This window comes from Tenrec ecaudatus, chromosome 12 (genome assembly GCF_050624435.1).
Source record: "Tenrec ecaudatus isolate mTenEca1 chromosome 12, mTenEca1.hap1, whole genome shotgun sequence".
In the NCBI taxonomy this organism is placed as follows: domain Eukaryota; kingdom Metazoa; phylum Chordata; class Mammalia; order Afrosoricida; family Tenrecidae; genus Tenrec; species Tenrec ecaudatus.
In genome coordinates this window covers 51,887,885-51,909,159 of record NC_134541.1, presented here as the reverse complement: position 1 = coordinate 51,909,159, position 21,275 = coordinate 51,887,885, and the positions used below count along the sequence as shown (strand labels likewise).

Here is a 21,275-nt window from a genome sequence, read left to right as displayed (position 1 = left end):
CCAAAATAGTACAAAGTAAGCCCAAACTCTGATTTAGAAAGGGCAATCGTGTTACAGGTCTCTCTCTCTCTCTCTCTCTCTCTCTCTCTCTCTCTCTCTCTCTCTCTCTCTCTCTCTCTCTCTCTCTTTGTGTCTGTCTGTCTCTCTCCCCCTCTCTCTCTTTCCCTGCCTCCTCTTCTCTTTCACTTGGTGAGCTGTCATTATTTGTGGGCGGGTATATTCTTCAGGGGTAGCTTGAGAGAGTCTTCTATATAAATAAGCCATTTCACTTCTAAGAGTGTAAGGATAGGAAAAACTATACACTGCCTTGTTTTTTGAGAGACTTTGTTCAAGGAAACTATACTTTCCTCGTTGTTACTCTTCAACAAGTCGTTCTGCCTTAAGCATTAAGCCTGGGAAGGCCATTAACATTACCAGAAACGCATACAGCAGAAGCTTAGATTACCAGAAATGTAATGAATTGCCCGTGATTATCAGCGGCTCCTATTAAGTTTCCTGTTGTCTTAGTTTGTCTAACTACGGCTTGCATGTTACTGTGTTATTGGAAGCTATGATGTCACTGATATTTCAAATGCCAGCAGGGTCATCCGAGATGGACAGGTTTCAGCAGAGCTTGCAGACGATGACGAAGGAGTACACTGTTCACATCTAAGCAGTTAGCCGTTGAAAACCTCATGAACAGCAGGAGAACAGTGCCGGAAGATGAGCCCCTCAAAGTAGGACTGAGGAAGAACTGTTCTCAGTAGAGCCCACTGGAATGCCTAGATGGAGTAACGCTGTTGAGAATTTCATTTGTTAATGGGGCATTACTCAAAATGAGAACAGCTGCAAACATCTACTAATAATTGGAAGTTGGCATGCACAAAGTAAGAATTAAGGAAAATCAGAAGTTCTCAAAAATGAAATGGAGTACATAAAAATTGATATCCTAGACATTAGTGAGCTGAAATAGACTAGCATGGACTATTTTGAATCTTACAATCCTTTGGCTGATATGCTGGGAATGATCATTTCAAGAGGAATAGCATCATATTTCTTGTCAAAAGAACATTTCAAGATCATTTTGAAGTGCAATTATATCTGTGATTGGATAATATCTATATGCTTGCAAATAAATCTAATCAATTCAACTATTATTCAAGTTTATGCACAAACCACTAACACTGGTGGTGAAGAAATTGAGGAATTCCACCAATTTCTTCTGTCTGAAATTCATCAGACTTGTAATCAAGATGATAACTTGATAACTACTGGTGTTTGGAGTGTGAAATTGGAAACAAAGAGGCAGGATCAATAGGTGGAACATGAGGTCTCTGTAAAAGAAATGAAGCTATAGATCACATAATAGAATTTTGCAAGACCAGTGACTTCTTCATTGAAAATATCTTTTTTCCAACAACATAAATAATGACTGTACATGTATATGTCTCCACGTGGAATATGGATGAATCCAATTGACTACATCTGTGGGAAGAGACGATAGAAAACCTCAAGGCCGGCCGCTAAAATGAGGCCAGGGGCTGACTGCAGAACAGACCGTCGATTGTCCTTTTGTAAGTTCAGATTGAAGCTGAGGACAATTCAAATCAGTCCCAGAGAACAAAAATATGACCTTGAATATATCCCAGCTGAATCTGGAGAACACTCCAAAGCAGCTTTGACTCATTGAACATTAAGACAAAAGACCTGATGAGCTAGCTGTGGAGTGAAATTAAGAACATGATACACGAAGAAAGCAAAAGATCCCTTTAAAAAGCAGGGAAGAAGGAAAGTACCAGAAGCGATTAAAACTTGCTCTTGATCATACAGTAGCTAAAGGATGTTGAAAAATTGATGAACTAAAAGAGCTGAGCAGCTTGAGAAGACAAAGAATTATACTGAAGAGTGTAAAATCATAAAGACATAGAGTTAGACAAACGGGAAGAGCACATTCAGCATATTTTAAGCTGAAAAAAACTTTAAAATTCAACCATTTTAAAAGATTCTATGGGCAAAATATTGACTGATGCAAGAAACATTAAGAGAAGATCGAATGCATAATGCACACCTTCCCGACACGATCCTGGAAGACAAAATGGGTGCATAAGCAAATGTGGTGAAGAAAGCAGATGGTGCCCAGCTATCAAAAGATATAGAGTCTGGGGTCTTAAAGGCTTGCAGATAAACAATCAGCCATCTAGCTCAGAAGCCTCAAAGCCCACATGGAAGAAGCACACCAGCCTGTGTGACCATGAGGTATAGAAGGGACCAGTTATCAGACATTAAAGAACAAAAATCACATCAGTGGGTGCCCACCTCCCCAATATGATCACTGAAGACAAATGTGTGCATATGTAAATGTGGTGAAGAAAGCTGATGGTGCCCGTCTATCAAAAGATATAGCATCTTTTAAAGGTTTGAAGGTAAATAAGCGGCCATCTAGCTCAGAAGCAACAAAGCCCACATGGAAGAAGCATGCCAGCCTGTGTGACAACGAGTTGTCAAAGGGATCAGGCATCAGTCATCAAAAAACAAAAACTCATATCATTCGTAAATGAGGGTGAGTGCAGAGTGGAAACCCAAATCCCATCTGTAGGCAACTGGACACCCCCTTACTGAAGGGTTGCGGGGAGGAGATGAGCGAGTCAAGGTGCAGGGTAGCAACTTTCCTCTAGTTCTAAAATGCTCCCTCCCCCCACTATCATGATCCCAATTCTACCTTACAAATCTGGCTAGACCAGAGGATATACATTGGTACAGATACCAACTGGAAACACAGGGAATCCAGGACAGATGACCCCTTCAGGACCAGTGGTGATAGTGGTGATACCTGGAGGGTGGAGGGAAGTAGGGTAGTAAGGGGGGAACCAATTACAAGACTCTACATATAACCTCCTCCCTGGGAGATGGACAGCAGAAAAGTGGGTGAAGGGAAATGTCAGACAGTGTAAGATATGACAAAATAATAATAATTTATTATTTATGCAGGGTTTGTGATGGGGGGAGAAGGGGGGGGAAATGAGGAGCTGATATTAAGGGCTCAAGTAGAAAGCAAATGTTTTGATAATGATGATGACAACAAATGTACAAATGTGCTTGACACGATGGATGTATGGATTGTGATAAGAGTTGTACAAGCCCCCAATTAAATGATTTTTTAAAAAAGATTATGGAATGAATATACAAAATCACGGTACCAAAAAGATTATCCAACTGATGGAAGAAGTCCAAGATGCACTAGAAATATTAGCTAAAAACAAGGCTCCAGGAATTGACAGATTACCAAGTGTTTCAGCAAGCTGATGAAGTACTAGAAGCACTCATTCACCTATCCCAAGAAATTTAGAAGACAGCTACTTGGCCAACCTACTGGGAAAATCCATGTTTGTACTCATTCCAATGAAAGGTGGCCAACAGAATTCATAACTTGACAAACAACATCATTGCTATCACATGCAAGTATAATTTCGCTGAAGATCATTTAAGAATGATTGTAGCAGTACATCAATTGGGAGTTGCTAGAAATTGAGGCTAGAATCAGAAGACTTGGAACAAAGAGTATCATTGCAGACATCAGATGGGCCTTGGATCAAAGGAGATAACACCAGAAAGATGTTTATTTGTGCTGATTGACTATTCAAAGGCAAACTTGACCTTCCATATGCGCTTGCTAGAGTTTTCTCCAAATATCCTCACTCAATATGAGTACAGTTCAGGCTTGCCTTCCCTCACTTGTCCTCATCACACATAACTTCTGTAATCTTTCTGAAGTACCATACTTCGCCTGCCCTCCCTTGTTCACCGTTAGCAGGGACTCCCAGAACCCTTCCCATTGGGCCAGCCTTCCCCTGCTGCCTTCAGAGCTTCTCAGACATGAAGAGAGGCTGGATCGATAGCCAGATAACCTGGATCAGAAGCTGCCCTTCTGCTCTCTGGACAGTTACCTGTCACTCTGTCAGTGGCTCTGTGAAATTGGCCTAATCTTCTAGAAAGGGCATCTGCGTAGATATGAAAACGGTATCTGGCCCAGAGGAAGCCATCCACAAGGGCTGCCATGATATCACCGTCACTGCTCCCATTACTGCCCCGGTTCTTGATTTGGTGCTGCCAGTAGAACCCTTGCCCTCTTGCACCACATTTCCTGTGCTTTTCGGTTCTTCCTTGCTCTTCCTGTGAAGTCATGGTGCTCTCACAATCCTAGTGTCAGAGAAAGGGCCATCCGGTGCTGGACAGTGGCCAGAGTGGACAATGGCCCACAGACAATGCTAACACCTACCTTGCGGTGACAATCCAACAAATCAGAGATGCTGTTTGTCTTTGTTGTTGCCACTGTTGTTCTCAATCAATACTTGTTAGAGATCACCATTACATCTCTGAATTCCACTGTCTTCCTCTATCTTCTCGCTCCTCTCTCCCTTCTCTAGCACACACTCTCCCTCCCTTTCTTTCTGTATGCTTATCTATAATAGACTTCAAATTCTTTAGAGAGTGACACATATGGTTTCTTTCCTGTAACACTCAACAGGAGTAAGATGGAAAGGCTGATAAAAAAGAATCTGACTAGAGCCTTAAGCTTACAGACGTGTTTGGGCCACAAATAATGTATGACCTGATTCTTGATGCATAACAAACACCTGTAAGAGCCCCCCTTCGTTCCCAGTCTCTTAGTGAAAGTGGGTCTGTACTAAACAGTGTGACCAAAACTAAAAGTGAGGGGATATTGGAAAGCCAAGAGCCTTCTCAACTCACAATCTGGATAGTCCACAGACATTTTGGGAAAAATTGAAATTTGATTCGAGATGCCTTTGTAAATGGTATTGAGGATTTCAAAAACTAGGTATTGATTGACTTATTGCTGTATTTTATTCATGTTTCTTTATCCTTTTAGCCTCATAAAACTATTTACTCTCTTCCGTTTCACCTCTGGAAGGAGGAAGAAAGGGGTGATGTGGTCCATGTGACTGGTTAGAAATGATGTAACCTATTTGAGATGACCAAGCTTTTGCTCTTTCTGAACTGGCCCTCTCGCAGTTCCACTAAGAAGGGCTTTGTTTACCTGTGGAGCTTATGGTCTTGTTGGAGAATTCAAGCAAGCATTCATGCATACATGTTCACCCCTCCACACACAGACACACAGAGAAAGAAAGTCTATTAGTTAATAAACCCAAATCAGTAGTGCCCAGGTGTAACCATATGACAAACATGGGTCATATTGTTTGGATTAGTCTGGTCAGTAGTTTGGATTTGTTCACTTGAACTAATTTCCCTGAGAAAGGGGCTGGGGAAGGAATCAAAATATGCCTAATATGTGTTCAACATTCAAAGGAGCATCTTGCCAGTTGATTTTGCACTTTGCCACCTCGCCTCAGAATGGAGACCACTGAGCATTAGACTCCTTGACAGGTTCAGGAAGCCATCCTGACCCAGGCTGCGGGGAGATTGGGCTGTTTGTGGACTCTCTGCAGTGGAATTGTAAAACACTAGCATTACATTTAATTTGTTCCTTTGAAAGAACTTGAAGATGCTGCTTCTTTCTGTGAAATCGTGACATTATGTCTGTCCCACTGCCAGTGGCATCTTTCTCCGCTGGCCTGTTGATTGTGCTCTTTGGGACACCTCAGCAGTTACCCAGAGATGACTGGCAGCTACCAAGAATTTTTCTCAGCGACAATTTTTGGGAATGATTCTTAATTATCCGTTATTTTAAGTAGCTCTGAGAAGTTGGTTCTAGAAGAAGCTAGCGCTCTGAGCTCGGTGTATGTTGCTTATGAGCCACAGCTGTGCCTTGTGTTCTCATTCTTCCAAGAGGCACGTGTACACCTCAGCCATGATGCAGGCGCCTAGAAATCTCATGGGTGTTCCTGCTTTCACATTTGGCAGCTGCCAAAGCAAGGCCAAAGGCAACCTCTCTTACCAGTGCCTAAGTCTTCTGGAAGGAGGAACAGTTTGTACTGTCCTTTTCCAACAGGATCTAGATTGGTAACCAGGAACTGACCTAAAATAGCAAAATAAAGAGAAAAGCTGGTTCCTTTTCTCTGATGAACCTTTAAGCTCTTGTTAAGCTGAAAGGATGAGGACAAAATCTTTAAAAATAAGGAACATGTCAGTTAACTTTGAGGAATATATATATTTTACAGCATCGCCATGGCCAAAATTTATTCTCAATATGTAAGAGAATTATGTATTATATAATTATAAAGAGTGCCAAGAATAGGTAAAATCCCATGTGACCACTTCAAGAATATAAGTGATAGTGAAAAATGCATAAATCCACATTCTCCAAAGCCACACTTGACTATGTCCCTATACCTCCCAGTGCACAGCCCTGTTACCTGTTACAGAGAACAAACAGCATTGTCGGTGACATCCTCTCATGAGCAGAACTGCCTTCTCTGTGGGAGTTCCAGCAGTTTAGGGAAGCCATCCTGTAAGGACTCAAGTGGGAGACTCCTAGCCCCGTAACCCTGGGATCCAGCAGAAGCAAGAAGGGCACTCTTGCCACTGCTGCTCAAGGATGGTTCATTAGCCCTTGTGGCCAACATATGACCAGGGCCCCGTGAGGAAGTTAAGAGCCCTATCCCCTAGCTTCGTCCCTAGGGCCTGGAGAAGCAGCTAAAGAAATAACCAGACCCCAGTTAATGCCAAAACCCTCAGTAACATCGGAGCACACAGCTTTCTGAGGTCAGGGGCCCCTCAGCAGATGACGTTAACAGACCCAAGAGTCCCAGAGGAGAAGGATCGCCATAGGGAAGAAAAGAAGCCATAAATAGGAATTTGCAGGCCACTAAGCCTGATTACACTACTTATCTCAGTGACCCGAGGCTGATTGTTCACTAAAAGCCCTATTGAAAAATGTAAACTCGTGTGCTGTTCGCGTCTTGTGTTTGTACACACACGCACACCCACACATCCACACACATTCTTATGGTATAGCGTAAGTGTATAGGAGCACTGACTGACTGCACTCCTCAATCATCGCACAAGCCCCATGAGGATGTTCCTCTCATAACTATTTACTGCCTACTTAACATGAAGTATGAAGCCGCATACACCGAAGACAGCATGGCTACCTTCCCCACGGCTTACCTCAAAACGAGGTGGGCGACAAGGACAGTAGCCTCCTCTGGCCCGAGTGCTCGGGAGAAGAGGGCAACAGGGCGGGGAGGTCCCGAGTCACACTCAGAAAAATAACATGGGCTAGGGGTGCGCTTTCTAACAGGGAGCCGAGGAAGACCCTCTGAGAACGTGGCCTTTGAGCAAAAGCTTGCAGGGGATGAGAATTCCTCTCTCAGCCATGTCTCCAGTATGAGCGATTTGGATATCTGACAGGGAGCGCCAGTGCAAAGCCCCGGGGGAGCCAGTGGGACATTCAGTGGAGCAGGGGGAAGCCAGAGGGATGGGGGCAGAGAGAAAGGAAAGTAATCGGAGCAGAGGCTGCACAGCCTTGCAGATCATAGAAGAGACCTCGGCGATTCCACAGAGTGATGCATGGATAGCTGCCAGGGTGACACGACCTGTGTCATGGTTCACACAAAAGTCATTGTCGCCTCTGTGGGAGAATACACAAGTAAGGTGAGGGGCAAAGAGACGAACTAGTTAGATATCATTCACCAATGTATTCGCCTCACCTGACACACGGCAGTCATGTCAGAACGTGTTTGTTGAATGAGTGGGTGTTGTAGCAATAAAAAGGTAGTCTCCCCTAAATACTCTCTGTGACTACTAGCAGAACCCTCAGGGTTAGGGTTCATCCCCTTGCCAGAGAAGAGCAGCCCCAAAGCTGGACTGCGCAGGCGCAGGGAGCACAGTGCCCTCCACCTCGTTGTGCAGAAGGTGCAAATGGTAGAAAATAGGAAGAAATGTGCAAGACTCGCCCCAGCAGTGAGTGAATCTTGAATCATCATGGCAGATCGCTGCCTGGGTATACAAAGAATTAGCTGAGGAGAAAGAGTGCCTCATAAAGATCCAGAGGAGCTTCGTATTTGACCTTGTTTCAGTCTAACCAGTGTGGTCTCTCAACCAGGTCGTGGCTTTCTCTTCACGTGTGTAAGACTTGCAGCTGGTAGGACCCTCTGCCCCCAGTCTGTGCCTTCAGCGGGGCAACATTGCTTTGCAGTTGAAATGGAGACGTGAGGGATTTTTTTGCCTTTGCTGAGTGGTGGATCATGAAAAGACCAGACTCGAGTCTTTGGGCCGTTCTGTTCTGGATCAAACTTACTACACCCACCTACACCCACCCCAGCAGAGCCTCTGAGGTCACTGGGATCTCCTGGTTTGGGGAGCATACCCACAAAAGGGAACTGTAACACCGGCAGCGCCGGGGCTGGGTAACCAGGACCTGTGTGGCCAAGTGAAAATGTTCCTCCCAAAGACAAAAGAATCAGGTTATAGACTCTATATAGCCTACATATGATAGATATAGTGGCAAATGCATACCCACTTTGACAAACATATCCGAGAAATTTACCTAACAGTTAACTAAAACATTTCCTACATTAGAAATCATCTGAAGCTCACAGGAAGAATCCACATATTAAAAATGTCTTCATTATCAATGGGACACCCCCTACAGAGGGATCACAGGGAAAGGGTGAGTCAACCAGGGGGCAGTAAAGCAACAATGAAACACACAATACTCCTCTGGTTCCTTGAGGCTGCCTCACCCCCCACTATCATGACCCCAGTGCTGCCTCTCACTTCGGACTAGACCAGAGCGTGTGCACAGGTACAGATATTAGCTAATAGCACATGACACAGGGAATCCAGGAACAGGAATGGGAATAGCAATACTGGAAGGGTGGGGGGAAGGTTGGGAGAGGAAGGGAGGAAGGGGGAACCGATTGCAATGATAGACACACAACCACACACACCCCTTCAGGGGGGAGAACAACAGAAACCATGGGGGAAGGGAGACAGCAGTCAGTGTGAGATATGAAAGGAATAATAATTTAAAATCTATCAAGGGGTCACGAGGGTGGGGTGGGGAGGGAAAAGAAAGGAGCTGATACCAAGGGCTCAATAGAAAGTAAATGTCCAGAAAAGAAGGAGGGCAACATATGTACAGATATGCTTGTTACAATTGATGTATGGACTGTAATAAGAGTTTGTTTCAATAAAATGATCTTTTCATAAAAAAAGCGATATGGAAATATCCAGGGAAAAGGTCTTCATTGTGAAATGTTTTAATATATTCATAGAGTTGTTCAGTATCATCACTACAATCTAATTTCAAAATATTTTCATCCTTCTAATACCTATCAAACTCCATTCCCTTGAGCACTTTACCAGGGCACCAGTGTAGATTTGCCTAGACATACCTATTCTCATAAATGGAACCACATTAAAGTCTTTTGTGACCAGTTTATCCCACTTAGCATGTTTTTAGCGTTCATCCATGTTGTAGCCAGTATTCCTTTTTATTGTCAAATACCCCATTGTATCGATGTGCCAAATTTTAATTATCTATTCATCAATTAGTAGATATTTCATTTATTATCACTTTTGGGCTATTATGAATAATGCTTGGGGAACAATCATTGATGGTTTTATCATTTTGAGATGTAAATTCAGCCTTGTAAAATGAACAGCTTTTCATGATTATTATTCATTTGGAATCTTGGGGCCTAAGAAGGGTGACACCCAGACCTGTTCAACTGAGTCATAGATCCAGAAAAGTACATTGTAGTTGTGGAAGGGGAAGAGAAAAATGCCACGATGTGTTTTTTACTAGTGTTTTTCACTTGCCTGCTTTGTCCCAGTGCCCATGTGTATGCACCTGCAGGCACAAAGAATGTGTGCTCTCTTGTCCTCCCTCCCTCCCTCTGGCCCAGCTGCCCTTGCTTTCTGTCTCAGAACCAAAGTTGATAGGCAAGATCAAGGGCCAAAAAAGACAGCCAAGCCCAAAGCCAGGCCCAGGAGGACACAGCCACTGCTGCTAGACTGAAAATACTGGAAGCTATACTTGGACCATGTGGAGATGCTAATTAGCCTGGCCAATTCCTACTGATCTTGAGTTGCCAATGTTGAGTGTGTAGGCTTACTCCATCTACTGCCTGCACCTGTTCCTTCCTCAGAGCCATTCCAAGGATCTGAATAACCAACAGCTCTCTGCTTTCCCACTCTATCCACCTTCCCACTGCTCAGATGTTCAGCATTCACCTAAAGCGGAACACTGGTCGCTTGTTTCCCTCATCTGGTTCATTCTCAAAACCATTCTCTTTCCTCATTCTCTTGAGCCTGTTGAAAACTTCCCACATTGACTGTTGAGTAACAATGACCCAGGGGGAGGCAATCACTCTTCTTGTGTGACCCTGCCCATCATTCTCCCTGATGGCTGTCACAGATAGCAGCCTTCTCTTAGAGCAAAGGGGCTTGATCCTCGCTCCTTTGTTATGCCAGTGAGGAGGGAGAAAATGCAAGTATGCCCCAGAAGGACCCACTGCCTCTTGGAAACCTCTACAGGTGGAGTCACAAGGAACACACAACTCTAACGCAGTCCCAGCGCACCCTGTGCTTCCTTTAACTCTTTGTTAACATCCCAAGTGTCATAGAAGTCACACTGGGCCCTTGAAGAAAGGCATCTGCTAGAGCAATGATTCTCAACCTGTGGGTCATGACCCCTTTGGGGGGTCAAACAACCCTTTCACAGAAGCCTCCTGATTCATAACAGTAGCAAAATGACAGTGGTGATGTAGCAACGAAAATAATTTTATGGTTGGGGGGTCACCACCACACGAGGAACTGTATTAAAGGGTCGCAGCATTAGGAAAGTTGAGAACCACTGCTCGATGTTCCCCTGGTTCAAACTCTTTTTCCTAGCCATTTGAGATCAGTTAAACTGTTCAAGATTCCCTCCCAATGAGTTTCATTCAGCTGATGTGTCTATGAGTGGGACCAACTCTTGCTTCCCGACATGACTACTTAAACTTTGCATTTAAGACAATATTAATGCGGTAACCCAACATTTCTTAACCTTTTCTTTGTTATTCCTCCTAAAACCCGCAGATAACTTCCATACTTATATGTGTGCTACAAAGGGTGAGATTGTCTTGTTTCCCAAGTACCCAGTTTCACCTGGATCACCCCAATTAAAACATGCGGTGACTCCTCCATGCACAGCACAGGCGAAGGGCTTATCTGTTCTGCTCCTGCTGTGAGCCCCAAGCCAAGAACAGCATCACAGGACCTGGCACACACTAGGTACCTGGCTGATGAGAGAATGAACTAATAGTTTGTCCCCCTCCCCGATTGTTACAAGCCTCATGTTCCCTTTTCATCCATCATCTCTAATCTCAGTGCCCTCTTCAGGTACCTTCCAGCACTGCCTAGCATGGTGGTCATGCCGGCAGGGGGGCAGGAGGTGTTGAGGCTATCAGGAGCCGCCAGCCTACTCCTCTGTTACAATTCTTAGGGCTGCCTTTTGGTGGCATTGCATGGGTGTCAAGAGCAAGTGACATTTGAGCACCATGGAATAATTAAGGCAACCCCCAACTGATTTTGCATCTCCTTAGCCCAAGCATGCATCACAGTTATTGAGACAATCTTTTTGGTCCAGCACACCCCATCAGGCTATGTGTGCGGATGCACTGGGGAGAGGAGCAAACCAGTCCTCATCAGCAATTACAAACAAGTCCTCCATTGTTAGCCGTGCCATCTGGTTTCTTGCTCTCTACCAATCAGGTGCCTGTGTGCACAGCATAACCAAGGCTAAGGGAATTGCAGGGGAGTGAGATCAAGGGCCCCTTCATAAAGTGTCCCTGTGCTCACATTGGAGAGGGGCAGGAGCACAGGGCCCTGGACAGTGAAAACCTCCCCAACTTAAGGGCAAGCCCTGGTTGAGGCTTGCCGCCTCTCATGAACAGAAACAAGATTCTACACTCCATTGCTGGAGGAGAGGGGCAACAGGAGGGAAGAAATGCGGATAATTACATTCTCTAGAACAGTGGTCCTCAACCTTCCTAATGCCACAACCTTTAATACAGCTCCTTAGGTTGTGGTGACCCCGTCCCATCATAAAATTATTTCCGTTGCTACTTCATAACTGTAATTTTGCTACTGTTATGAATCAGGTGACTCTTAACACCCTGTGAAAGGGTTGTTCGACCCCAAAAGGGGTCACAACCCACAGGTTGAGAACCACTGCTCCAGAGGTTCTATGGAAAACATTTTGGCTTATGACCAACAATCAGCTCCACAAGCCAGTCCAGAAATGTTTGTCCTGGAGTGTGCCAAGACCTGCAGTGCCAAGGTGCAGTCATGACAGCGGTTCAAAAACCAACCAAGCAGCTTTGCTAGTCTGCTTCTCCTGAAATTCCTAACCCCATATTCTGGAGTGGACTTTCATCAGTAGTTTGGAAAGTACAGCTTTTGAAAAGTCCCCATTACCCTCCAAGAACCCATGTTCAAAATGTCCCGTTGGCCTTTCTACCGGCTCTCTGAAATTCGCACTGGCTGCAGTGCCAGCCTTAGCGGATGGGTGACGGGGACATCAACATTTAAAGCTGTGTCCCCCCCCAGACACGATCCATATCACTGATAAACGTCGTTTGTCCAGAACTCAATCTGTCAGGACAGTTGTAGGGTATACTATCCCACTTACACGAAATTGCTAGGGTAAGGCAAATGTATCAAGACCAAGGGAAATGAAACTTTGTCAGGAGCCGAAAGGAGAGAGAGGAATGGAAAACTCATTGCTGAGGGGGCTCTGAGCTTCTTGCTGTTTGGGGTGATGGAGAATTTGGAAATAAGTCGTGACGACTGCAGCATCATGAGCATAATGACATAGACATTTAAGGGATTGTGCCTGAGGCCTTGAAAAAGTCCTACTTATGACTGTATTTACATCGAATGTGTCCATTGTTATTCAGTCCCCGGGAACAGATTAACTGCCCACTCTACAGGGCTCCTAACATGACCTGCATCTTACCTGACAGGGCATCAATGGCTCTTTGGTTTCAAGTTAGAAAAGTGGCATAAACTGGTCTTTTGCCCTTCAAGGTGGAACTTCCAAGTGATTTCTCAGTTGGTAATGACCTGCAGGGCTGTGAGGATACTTTACAGCCCAGTGGTAAATGTATTATTACTAGTACTGTGGGGGCGTGCTATGTTTTTATTCATTTCATTTTATGTTCTTTCCCTTCAGATTAAAATACGGAAAGGTCTGATTACAATATTTGAGAAAGGTAAGATGCCACTTAAGTGGGTGGAAGTGGGGCAAACCTACTAACAGGTATCCTTCCATAGCACACTCTGCATGGAAGACCTCTCCCATGCCTGCCCTTCCATCTCTGCTGTTCCCCACACCCCCTCCCTTGCTTTCAAACCGCCTGCCCCTACATGTCTGTGCTGCCCGGGGAAACTCAGATTCCCTTTCTTCTCCGGAGCCCAGGGCTGAATCCGACACCAACACCTGCCCTCCCAGAAAATGTCTTTGTCCCTGGCCCTTTGTGTGCCGAGCTGCAGGGGAGCCAATGGGCACCCGGGCTATGGCCTTTTTGTTGCCCAAGCCTTAGCAAGATCTTGAGATGGGCCAATAAGATGAGGCTCGTTCTGGTCTGGCCTTTGACCACTGACCTTAATTAAGGTCTCGAAGCCCTCCCTTTGGGGAAGGCAGATTGCAAAGGAGGCAGCTGGGGGAGGACAAGCTGACAAGAGCTGGAGGAGAATGGAGGGCGGAGAACCTGGGGTTGCTATGGTTTAGGACCCAGAGGGCACACCACCAAGTGCCAGGTGTGTCCTTCTAGGCCTCCGCTCTCTGGCCCTGGGTATGCGAGCAAGCCCCGGGGCAGTCTGCTGGCTGACAATCTCTCATTGCAGGCTCCACTGGCTCCCAGACTCCCAGGTGGGAGGGAGATCAAGTGATAGCTACAGGAGCAGGAACACGCCTCAGAGGAGAAGGGCAATAGTTGGTGTATCATTTATGAGCCACACATCCTGAGCGCATAGTTTGGCACAGATGCAGTCCCTGGTACCTAGGGGAGTGGGACCCATCTCCAAAATCCTAGGCATTTGGACCCATCTCCAAAATCCCACGTCCATCGTGCAGGCATGGTGAAACCTCGACTCTAGGTGAACAGCCTTCCCCAGAGCAGAGTAGCCCTGGACCCACCTGGTTCCTTTCCCTCTGCAGCCATGCTATTGTTCCAAACTGGGGCCCCAGCCATCCTCAGAGGCAGGCAGGCTGAACAGAGGTGAGGTGCTCAGTTCGAAATGGGCAGGCAGGTTAGACAGTAACCCCCAAATAATGGGGACTTCCTGAATAAGTATTTATTTGCCAGGACCCTGTACCACAGGACTGTCAAAATGATACGTGAGTATCCTGTGACTAGACCCCAAGCTTCTGTCACCAGGAAAGGGCAAAGTGGTGGGTCTCTGCCAGACGGCCTGTGAATGAAATGATATTTTAAGGTGGCCTTTCCGTTTCGTGGCTAGCCTTCTCATTCCACATCTGCCATCTCCCCCTCAGTCATGGGATTCGGTGTTGAATCAGAAGCAACTGCAGTCTGAGGAAAAGCCGGGGACTGAGGGCATGTACAGGCACTGTGGGGCTGCCTCTGCTCCATGGTAACCTTGACCCTTGACCCCTAGAAGTCAAGTTCCAACCGCCTTCAGCTGTCCCCTTGGAGCAGCACACACCATGTGCCACCCAGGGCTGCCTTGGGCCTGCATTAGCATTGCTCTGCCATCTGTCATCCTACAAAACTGCAGTAAGACGCAGGCACCCCTCTTTCCTCCTAGTCCTTCCCTGGGTACCGGGGGAGGTGGGACAGGGTTGTAAGTATAAAAATGAGTTTCCTTTGAATCCAGAACACACAAAGCTTCACTCTTTCAGTGGATTTCTTTGAATACCACTTTATATCTTTCATTAATTTGTGTTTTTCCCCCTATCCCAGTTGATCTAATTATAGTATACACAGGGCGGGGCTCCTTGATAATATGAAATCTTACACACTTTAAAAGTTAAGGCACTTAAAATGTAATATTATCTGGGATTAAATCAGGTTCAGCCTGCCTGCTGTCCTCACACCCAGTTAAAACACTAGCACCCACCCCAGCTAGGAGAAGATTGAAACATGTGCTTTAACAACCCCTTCTTTGTCCTGGGTGACAATATACCTGTCATCCTTTGTCAGAAGCAAACTGGCTTTAAAAACTAAACTAGTGGAAGGATTGGCTTTGGGACACTGAAGAGAAAGTTGCCTGTGCAGGTCCAAGCTCCTTTACAAGTACCAATCTGGTGGCTTTGCCCAGAAACAATAAGGCAAGGCCAGAAAATGAAAAGAGATTCTGTCAGTGAACCAATTAACTCAAAATTATTCCACATGCCAACAGTAATAATAGATCTCAAGACCAAACCCTAACTATGAGGCATGCTCAGAGGCTGCTTCCAGGCAAAGGTTGCGCGCGGAAGCCTTGCTTGCACTACACCAGGATTTAAAAACGTGTCACCAGGGGCGGGGTGATGAAATGATACACTCATTCCCAGCGCTCTCCTCCGGGAGAGCGAGCAACGGCTGGCCGGTGTTGCAGCAGGCATTCCTGTATTCCTTGGAGCCGGTGCAGACTCGCCCTAGGGAAGGGATGGGTGCAAAATACGCAGGCTTTAATTTTATTCCCTTTTCCTTCCCGCGCTAAATAGCGGGCTGCGCATCTGGACCCATTCAGCTAGGCAATTTAGCCCGGCCTTGAGTCTTAGTCTTAGCTCCTTTGGGGAATAATTGAGCTATAACTCATTGTGCAAATTATCAGTGGGTAAGTGTGTGTGTGTGTTTTCTTACTATAGCAGATCTCGTGTGTGTGTGTGTGTGTGTGTGTGTGTGTGTGTGTGGATTGGACAGTAAGACAATTTCAAAAATAGATCCTTAGCTTCTTTTATGCCGTAGAAAAGCTCAGGGAGAAACCTAAGTGGAAAGACCTTAAACTTCTCGGCAAGTCAAGTCTGGGAAAGTCAGCAGGTCTTTTCAGGACAAAGCTCCATCATTGTTCCCTGAAACCTGTGACTCTAAAAGCTTCCGCTGACTTAACTCAGCCTCTGCTTCCTTTGCAGGGACCTGCCTGCCAACAGGAGGGCCTCCATTCCCTCCCCAAACTCAGAGACTCTGGGAAACCTCACCATTCTCGTGGTGCCCTCAGCAAGTCTCCCTACGAACCAACTTGTAAAGGGAGAAACCCACTGCAGTGTTTCTACTGGGCCCTCTCAAGCTTTACTATGCCTTCTCGGATTGCGTCCACATGAGCCTGGGCTTCCACTGAAGACGAAGTAGCTGACGGCCAGAAACGAGGCACCGTCACGTGGGCATTGGCTGTGGCTGCACCAGAAAGAGCCCTAGGAAACGATTCTGAGGGGGAGTGAGGAACCAGAGGGACAGTTGGTTCCTGACCTCCCAAGTGTTTGGGGGTTTGGGTTTTTTATTTTGTTTTCCTTCTTGTGAACCCACATGATTCACAGAAGGGCTGGCCAAGTGACCGATAACCAGATTGATGCGAGGAATTTGGTCAGCGTTGGTTTTTCTAGTTCTCCTTCTGTTCCCATGTATGGTTTACTCAAAAATGTCGTCATCGTAGAGATGACCTTGCCCCAAGGTCTTTTGCTCAGGAGAAATTTTACCTCCATTTCTGGGTGTTTTTACACCTGGTGCCTAATGCCTACCAATGGAGACCTGATCACCCAGCAGACCCTGTAGCATGCTCTCACCACAGAGTACTCAGAAGGTTCCCGAAATACAGGGCCCTGTTCTCATATGAGCTCCGATCAGACACAGCTCAGGCCAATGCTATAAAGCAGCCCTATGCCCCTCCTGTGCCAGGGTGAGAGCCCCACATGCCCATGTTGAACTGCCTCCTAAAACTTCACCTTGGAATTGTGCTCTCCTGCCTTTGCTCAGAGCAGGCCAACATATAGGCTTAGAATTATTTATCACACAGAGTTACAGGAGAACAGATTTCAAGCAAGGGAGTTAATCCTTACTTTTTATTCATTTGGCTCCCAAGGGTGCAATGAGGCTGTTTTAAAGGGGGTCAATAAACCTTGCATTTTGCCTCAGCTTGGGTTCTGCCTGTCCAGCAGCAGGGACACCAGGAATAGGGGAACCCTCTCTTACACAGGCCCTCTACTTCCCTAGCAAACTGCCCCAGCCTCACAAATGGGGTCCTCCAAGTTCACTACTCTGTTGCCCACCAAATGACCTTTCTTCTTTTGACATCAGTTCAAAGCTCCAGGTCTTTCTGAAAGTCACAACCTCAGAGCACCAAGGGAAGCCCAGCCACCAAGAGAGAGCCCCCAAAATCAGATGCCCCCCTTTCTCTCTGCCCATGGTGTTACCTCCACTTCCTCACCTCCCCCAGAGTGGGCATTCGCACTGAGACTCAGTCGTTTCCTTCAATGTTGCGTTTGCTTAGCACGTATCTGATTTCTGCAGGTGAAATGGGCAGACACTCTCAAAATAATGAGCAAGAACTGAGAGCCTCTGTCATCAGAGACGGACCTTCAACTTCCAACGAGGATTGTTTTTCTGCCTCGTAAGGGATTGCAGGCCTAGCATGCTCAGACAGAAGCAGCTTGAGGACTGTTCCAAAGCAGAAGAAGTAAACCTTAGTCACCCGGGGCTCTTTGATGAGTGGGCCTTAGTGTGCGTACATGATGCTTAATGGCACCATAAAGGTGACTGGAAGTCAGGGTACTTCCCACCGTCAACCAATTGCCAACTCGCATTACTCTCTACTCCCCATTAATATCTTTGACATTCTGGTTAGCCTGGGTTTCCCACGGAGCTCAGACTTCACCTGTTGATAAGCTGCTTCCTTCCTATTTCCAATACCAGCCTTCAGCACAGAGAGGAGTGTGACCTGTGTGTCCCTGGGAAGACCTTTGAACCTCAGCTCTAGGCATGACCCCATAGGCAGAATTCTTGGCTTCAGTGGAAAATAAGGGTCCAAATGTGAATGTGTTTAACTCCCAGGACTTCTGCTGCATGATTTAATTTTATTTTCACAAATCAGTGCTCCTGACCTCAGAGAGAGAAACTGAATTGTCAGTGGTGAATATCAGACCTGCTTGTAATCTCTAATGATGGAGCAAGCCAACGGCAAGTTGCAGTCGGGAGGAGTGCGGCAAGGCTGTTTGTTCCTGGGCCACTGGTCACAGACACAACGTTAGGGTAGACATATGGAATGAGGGGAGTGGGCAGGACAGAGAGCTGGTACAGGTTATCCGTGGCCATATGGACTTAAATCATTTCTGTTATTTGAAATGGAAAACTGAAATGATCAAGATGGTTTGCACTTAGAAACTCAAATATTGTGCTTTTGTAATAAATACCTTTCAGCAAAACTGAGGGTTTAGTACCTAGTGGAGCCCCACCTTGCACCACAGCAGTGACCCATCACATTAACAGGTCATCCATCTACACATAAACTCGTCCTTAATTGTCCAAAATGTGGTAAAAGATTCACTGACTTCCAGACAGACTGAGCCAGTCCCTCACTGCTCTGTATGCTGATGTCCACCTAGCTCAAAGTGGATATTCTGTAGTCTAGTTGAGTAGGTTTTTGCAATTAAAAAATATGTGCATTGCCACAATGTGATGATGTCCTTTTAAATAGTAAAACTTTAAGTAGACCGAAACAAAGCAGTTTAGAGCAATAAAGTGACTGTCACAAATTTCTTTAATTATATGCAGTTAAGGCTATACTTCCTAAAAAGCTGCGGGGTAAAGAGAAGGGTTTTGGACCCTTGGATTCATGGTCAGGGTTGGTTAGCCTTACTATAGGTTACCCTTAGCCTTGCAAAAAAGAGATTATGCAGATCCATAGAGTCATGCCAACCTTGTCTTCCTGATCTCCGGTGTTACAACCTGCTCTTCTTTCACTGTTGTTACATGGTAAAATATACGAAGGCCAGAACCTGTATAACACAAGAGCCTGTCAAAGAAGGAAAACCTAAACCTTTTCCACTGAAACAAGCAATAGAAAAGCGGTCAGACTCCACCAGATGAAAGGTGAAAAACTTGCAAGACTCAGAAAAACAAGGCAGTTCCGTCAAGTTGTGGCTCTCAACGTTTCACTGTACTTGTATCGTGTGGAGATTACAGAATACTTTAAAACATTTACTGATTTATCCGTGACCTGGTCAATATTTACATGCGCTGAAGGGGCATAGCTGAATCAAAAAAGGAAATTCAACATGAACCAGCCATCGTCGTAGTTGCACGCAATTCCTGTGTATAACATCTAGAGTAAGTGAATGTGTTCTTATTTTCAGGATATAATATGTAGTATGTGCAAATAGGAAAAAAATTGATAAGGATTATAAATTAAGTTATAGCATATCATGTGATTTTTAAAATTCTGTTCTCTTGTTATTTAATTTAATTAATGCTTCACATCTAGGTTTGTGTTTAGGTGTATAATCCACCTTTCCCAGCACATGTGTCAGCTGAGAGCACATGCCAGCAGACCAGCACACAGAGCATCAGTGGCTACTAATTTAATTCTGATTTATATCTCCAATTTAATAAAATGGATACACAGCACTTTGGTGCTCTACGTTTCATTTGTTTTAGTTCTCGTTTGATTATAAAATAATGTTTCTCTGCTGCCTACTAAAAAGTGGTTTACATTTAGTGGTGAAGTTGTTCAAAAGCATTTTTCTAACCAAAAATTTAAAAAATGTATCAGAAATGGTAGCCAACACCAATCCATGAAAATTTACAAATATTTTTACCTAAAATTGCCTCACAGTCCACAGTCACCAGTGGACTTGAATACAGGCATCATTGTCCACATGGATTTAAGTTGACCTACTTGTGGCTGTAATTTGTATAAAGATCCACAGTGGGCTGTGCAGACCCTGGAACAATGTCTCTGAGCCAGGGGCCAATCTGGAAGGCTGTGCCTATACAGGATGGAAAGAAGTGCCTACCAACGACTTCTTGTTGGTATGGCTGACAGTGTTGGCGACCAGGCCTCAGTTTTTTGTCACCTGGGCAGACAGCTTCCATCATGATCTGGACAGCACCGAGCATCAACTTTGTCAACAGGATCCACGTGTCCATTTGGCAAACATTTGTTGAGGACCCATCACAAAACATCTCAGAGGACCCAGAAAGGATGACTTCATTTGAGGCCTGAATCATTTTGACTTTAGATTTGGGCTTATAACAAGAGCTTGCTCAAAGTTAGGACATGCTTTTTATATTTGGTTTTACATAGAACAAAACTTGGCCTGGGGTGGGGGGTGGGAAGCTTTCTTGCCTAGAAGCAGTGCCAAGCTTAGTGGCACGTCAGAATGTGCAGATTCTTTCCCCAGGCTCACTTATCCCCACTCCCACCAGATCCTGACTCATCTGGTCTGTAATGGGCCTCAATAGGTGTTTTTTCTTTCCTTTAAGCTACCAGAGGGATCCTGATGTGTAACCATACCTTAGGGTATAGGAAACCAAATCAGATTGTGAAGGGCAGCTGGCACCTCCACAGCTGCTGGCCTCATCAAATTCCCTTCTGTTAACTTAAAAGACGCTTCAGAATTTGCAATGGGGATATGAAACTCAAAAGATACTTATGATGAATGCCTCATAAAGTCTTTATTTTCTTATAACAAAAACCTAGGGGGAGGGGACAGCAATCACATTTATGGAGCCGAGGTGAGATCTTAGGCCACATCATACAAAGACTTCGACAGAATCTCAACTGCCAGAGGTTCCAAAAAAAACCACCTTGCTGTTGTAATTAATGGTCTCCTGGGCCTGCCTTAGGTGACTGGTTTCTGCTAGGGACCAGAACTTAAAGAAATAATACCCTTAAAGTACTTCCTGGCCATGATATAATACTTAAGTGTTTCGGGAAAAGAAAAAAAAATAGTAGAGACGTTTGTGTTTCCTGCAGTAAAGTATCTCCCAGCAATAAAACTCGGGCATCTGTATTTGTTCACTTCTATATATATTTGAGCCAACATTATAGAGCTTCGTGTGCACATAAACCAAAGCGAGGCCTCATTGATTTACTGAATACTTTGTCAATGAGAACTGTAGCATTTCCTCTGTGTACATGGAAACGACTTTACATTTATTTTCTCAAACAAAAATGAAGGTTAGCTTACCACAACGTAAGCTTAGCCCATGTGGTCGTCTGGGTAGACAAGGGGAAAAATTCATAGAAACTCATATGTGTATAAGAGAGTTTTATATAAAGGGTAATTGGACATTAGAAAAGCATCCCAACCCAGTCCAGTCCAAGCCCATAAGCCTGATATTAGCCGATATGTCCAACAGCAGTCTGTAAAGTTCTCTTCAGTCTCATGA

At 45.2% G+C, this 21,275-nt stretch overlaps 1 protein-coding gene across 1 annotated transcript in view; it reads left to right on the top strand.

Annotated features, from left to right (window-relative positions):
- RALGAPA2 (Ral GTPase activating protein catalytic subunit alpha 2) overlaps positions 1–19,508 on the top strand; it is a 415,476-nt gene extending 395,968 nt beyond the window's left edge. The window contains exons 39-40 of the mRNA XM_075564042.1: positions 13,121–13,160; positions 16,025–19,508. Of these exons, the coding sequence (XP_075420157.1) occupies positions 13,121–13,125 (5 nt within the window). The 3' untranslated portion in view covers positions 13,126–13,160; positions 16,025–19,508. The remainder of the gene's footprint in view (positions 1–13,120; positions 13,161–16,024) is intronic.
- The last annotated feature ends 1,767 nt before the right edge of the window (positions 19,509–21,275 follow it).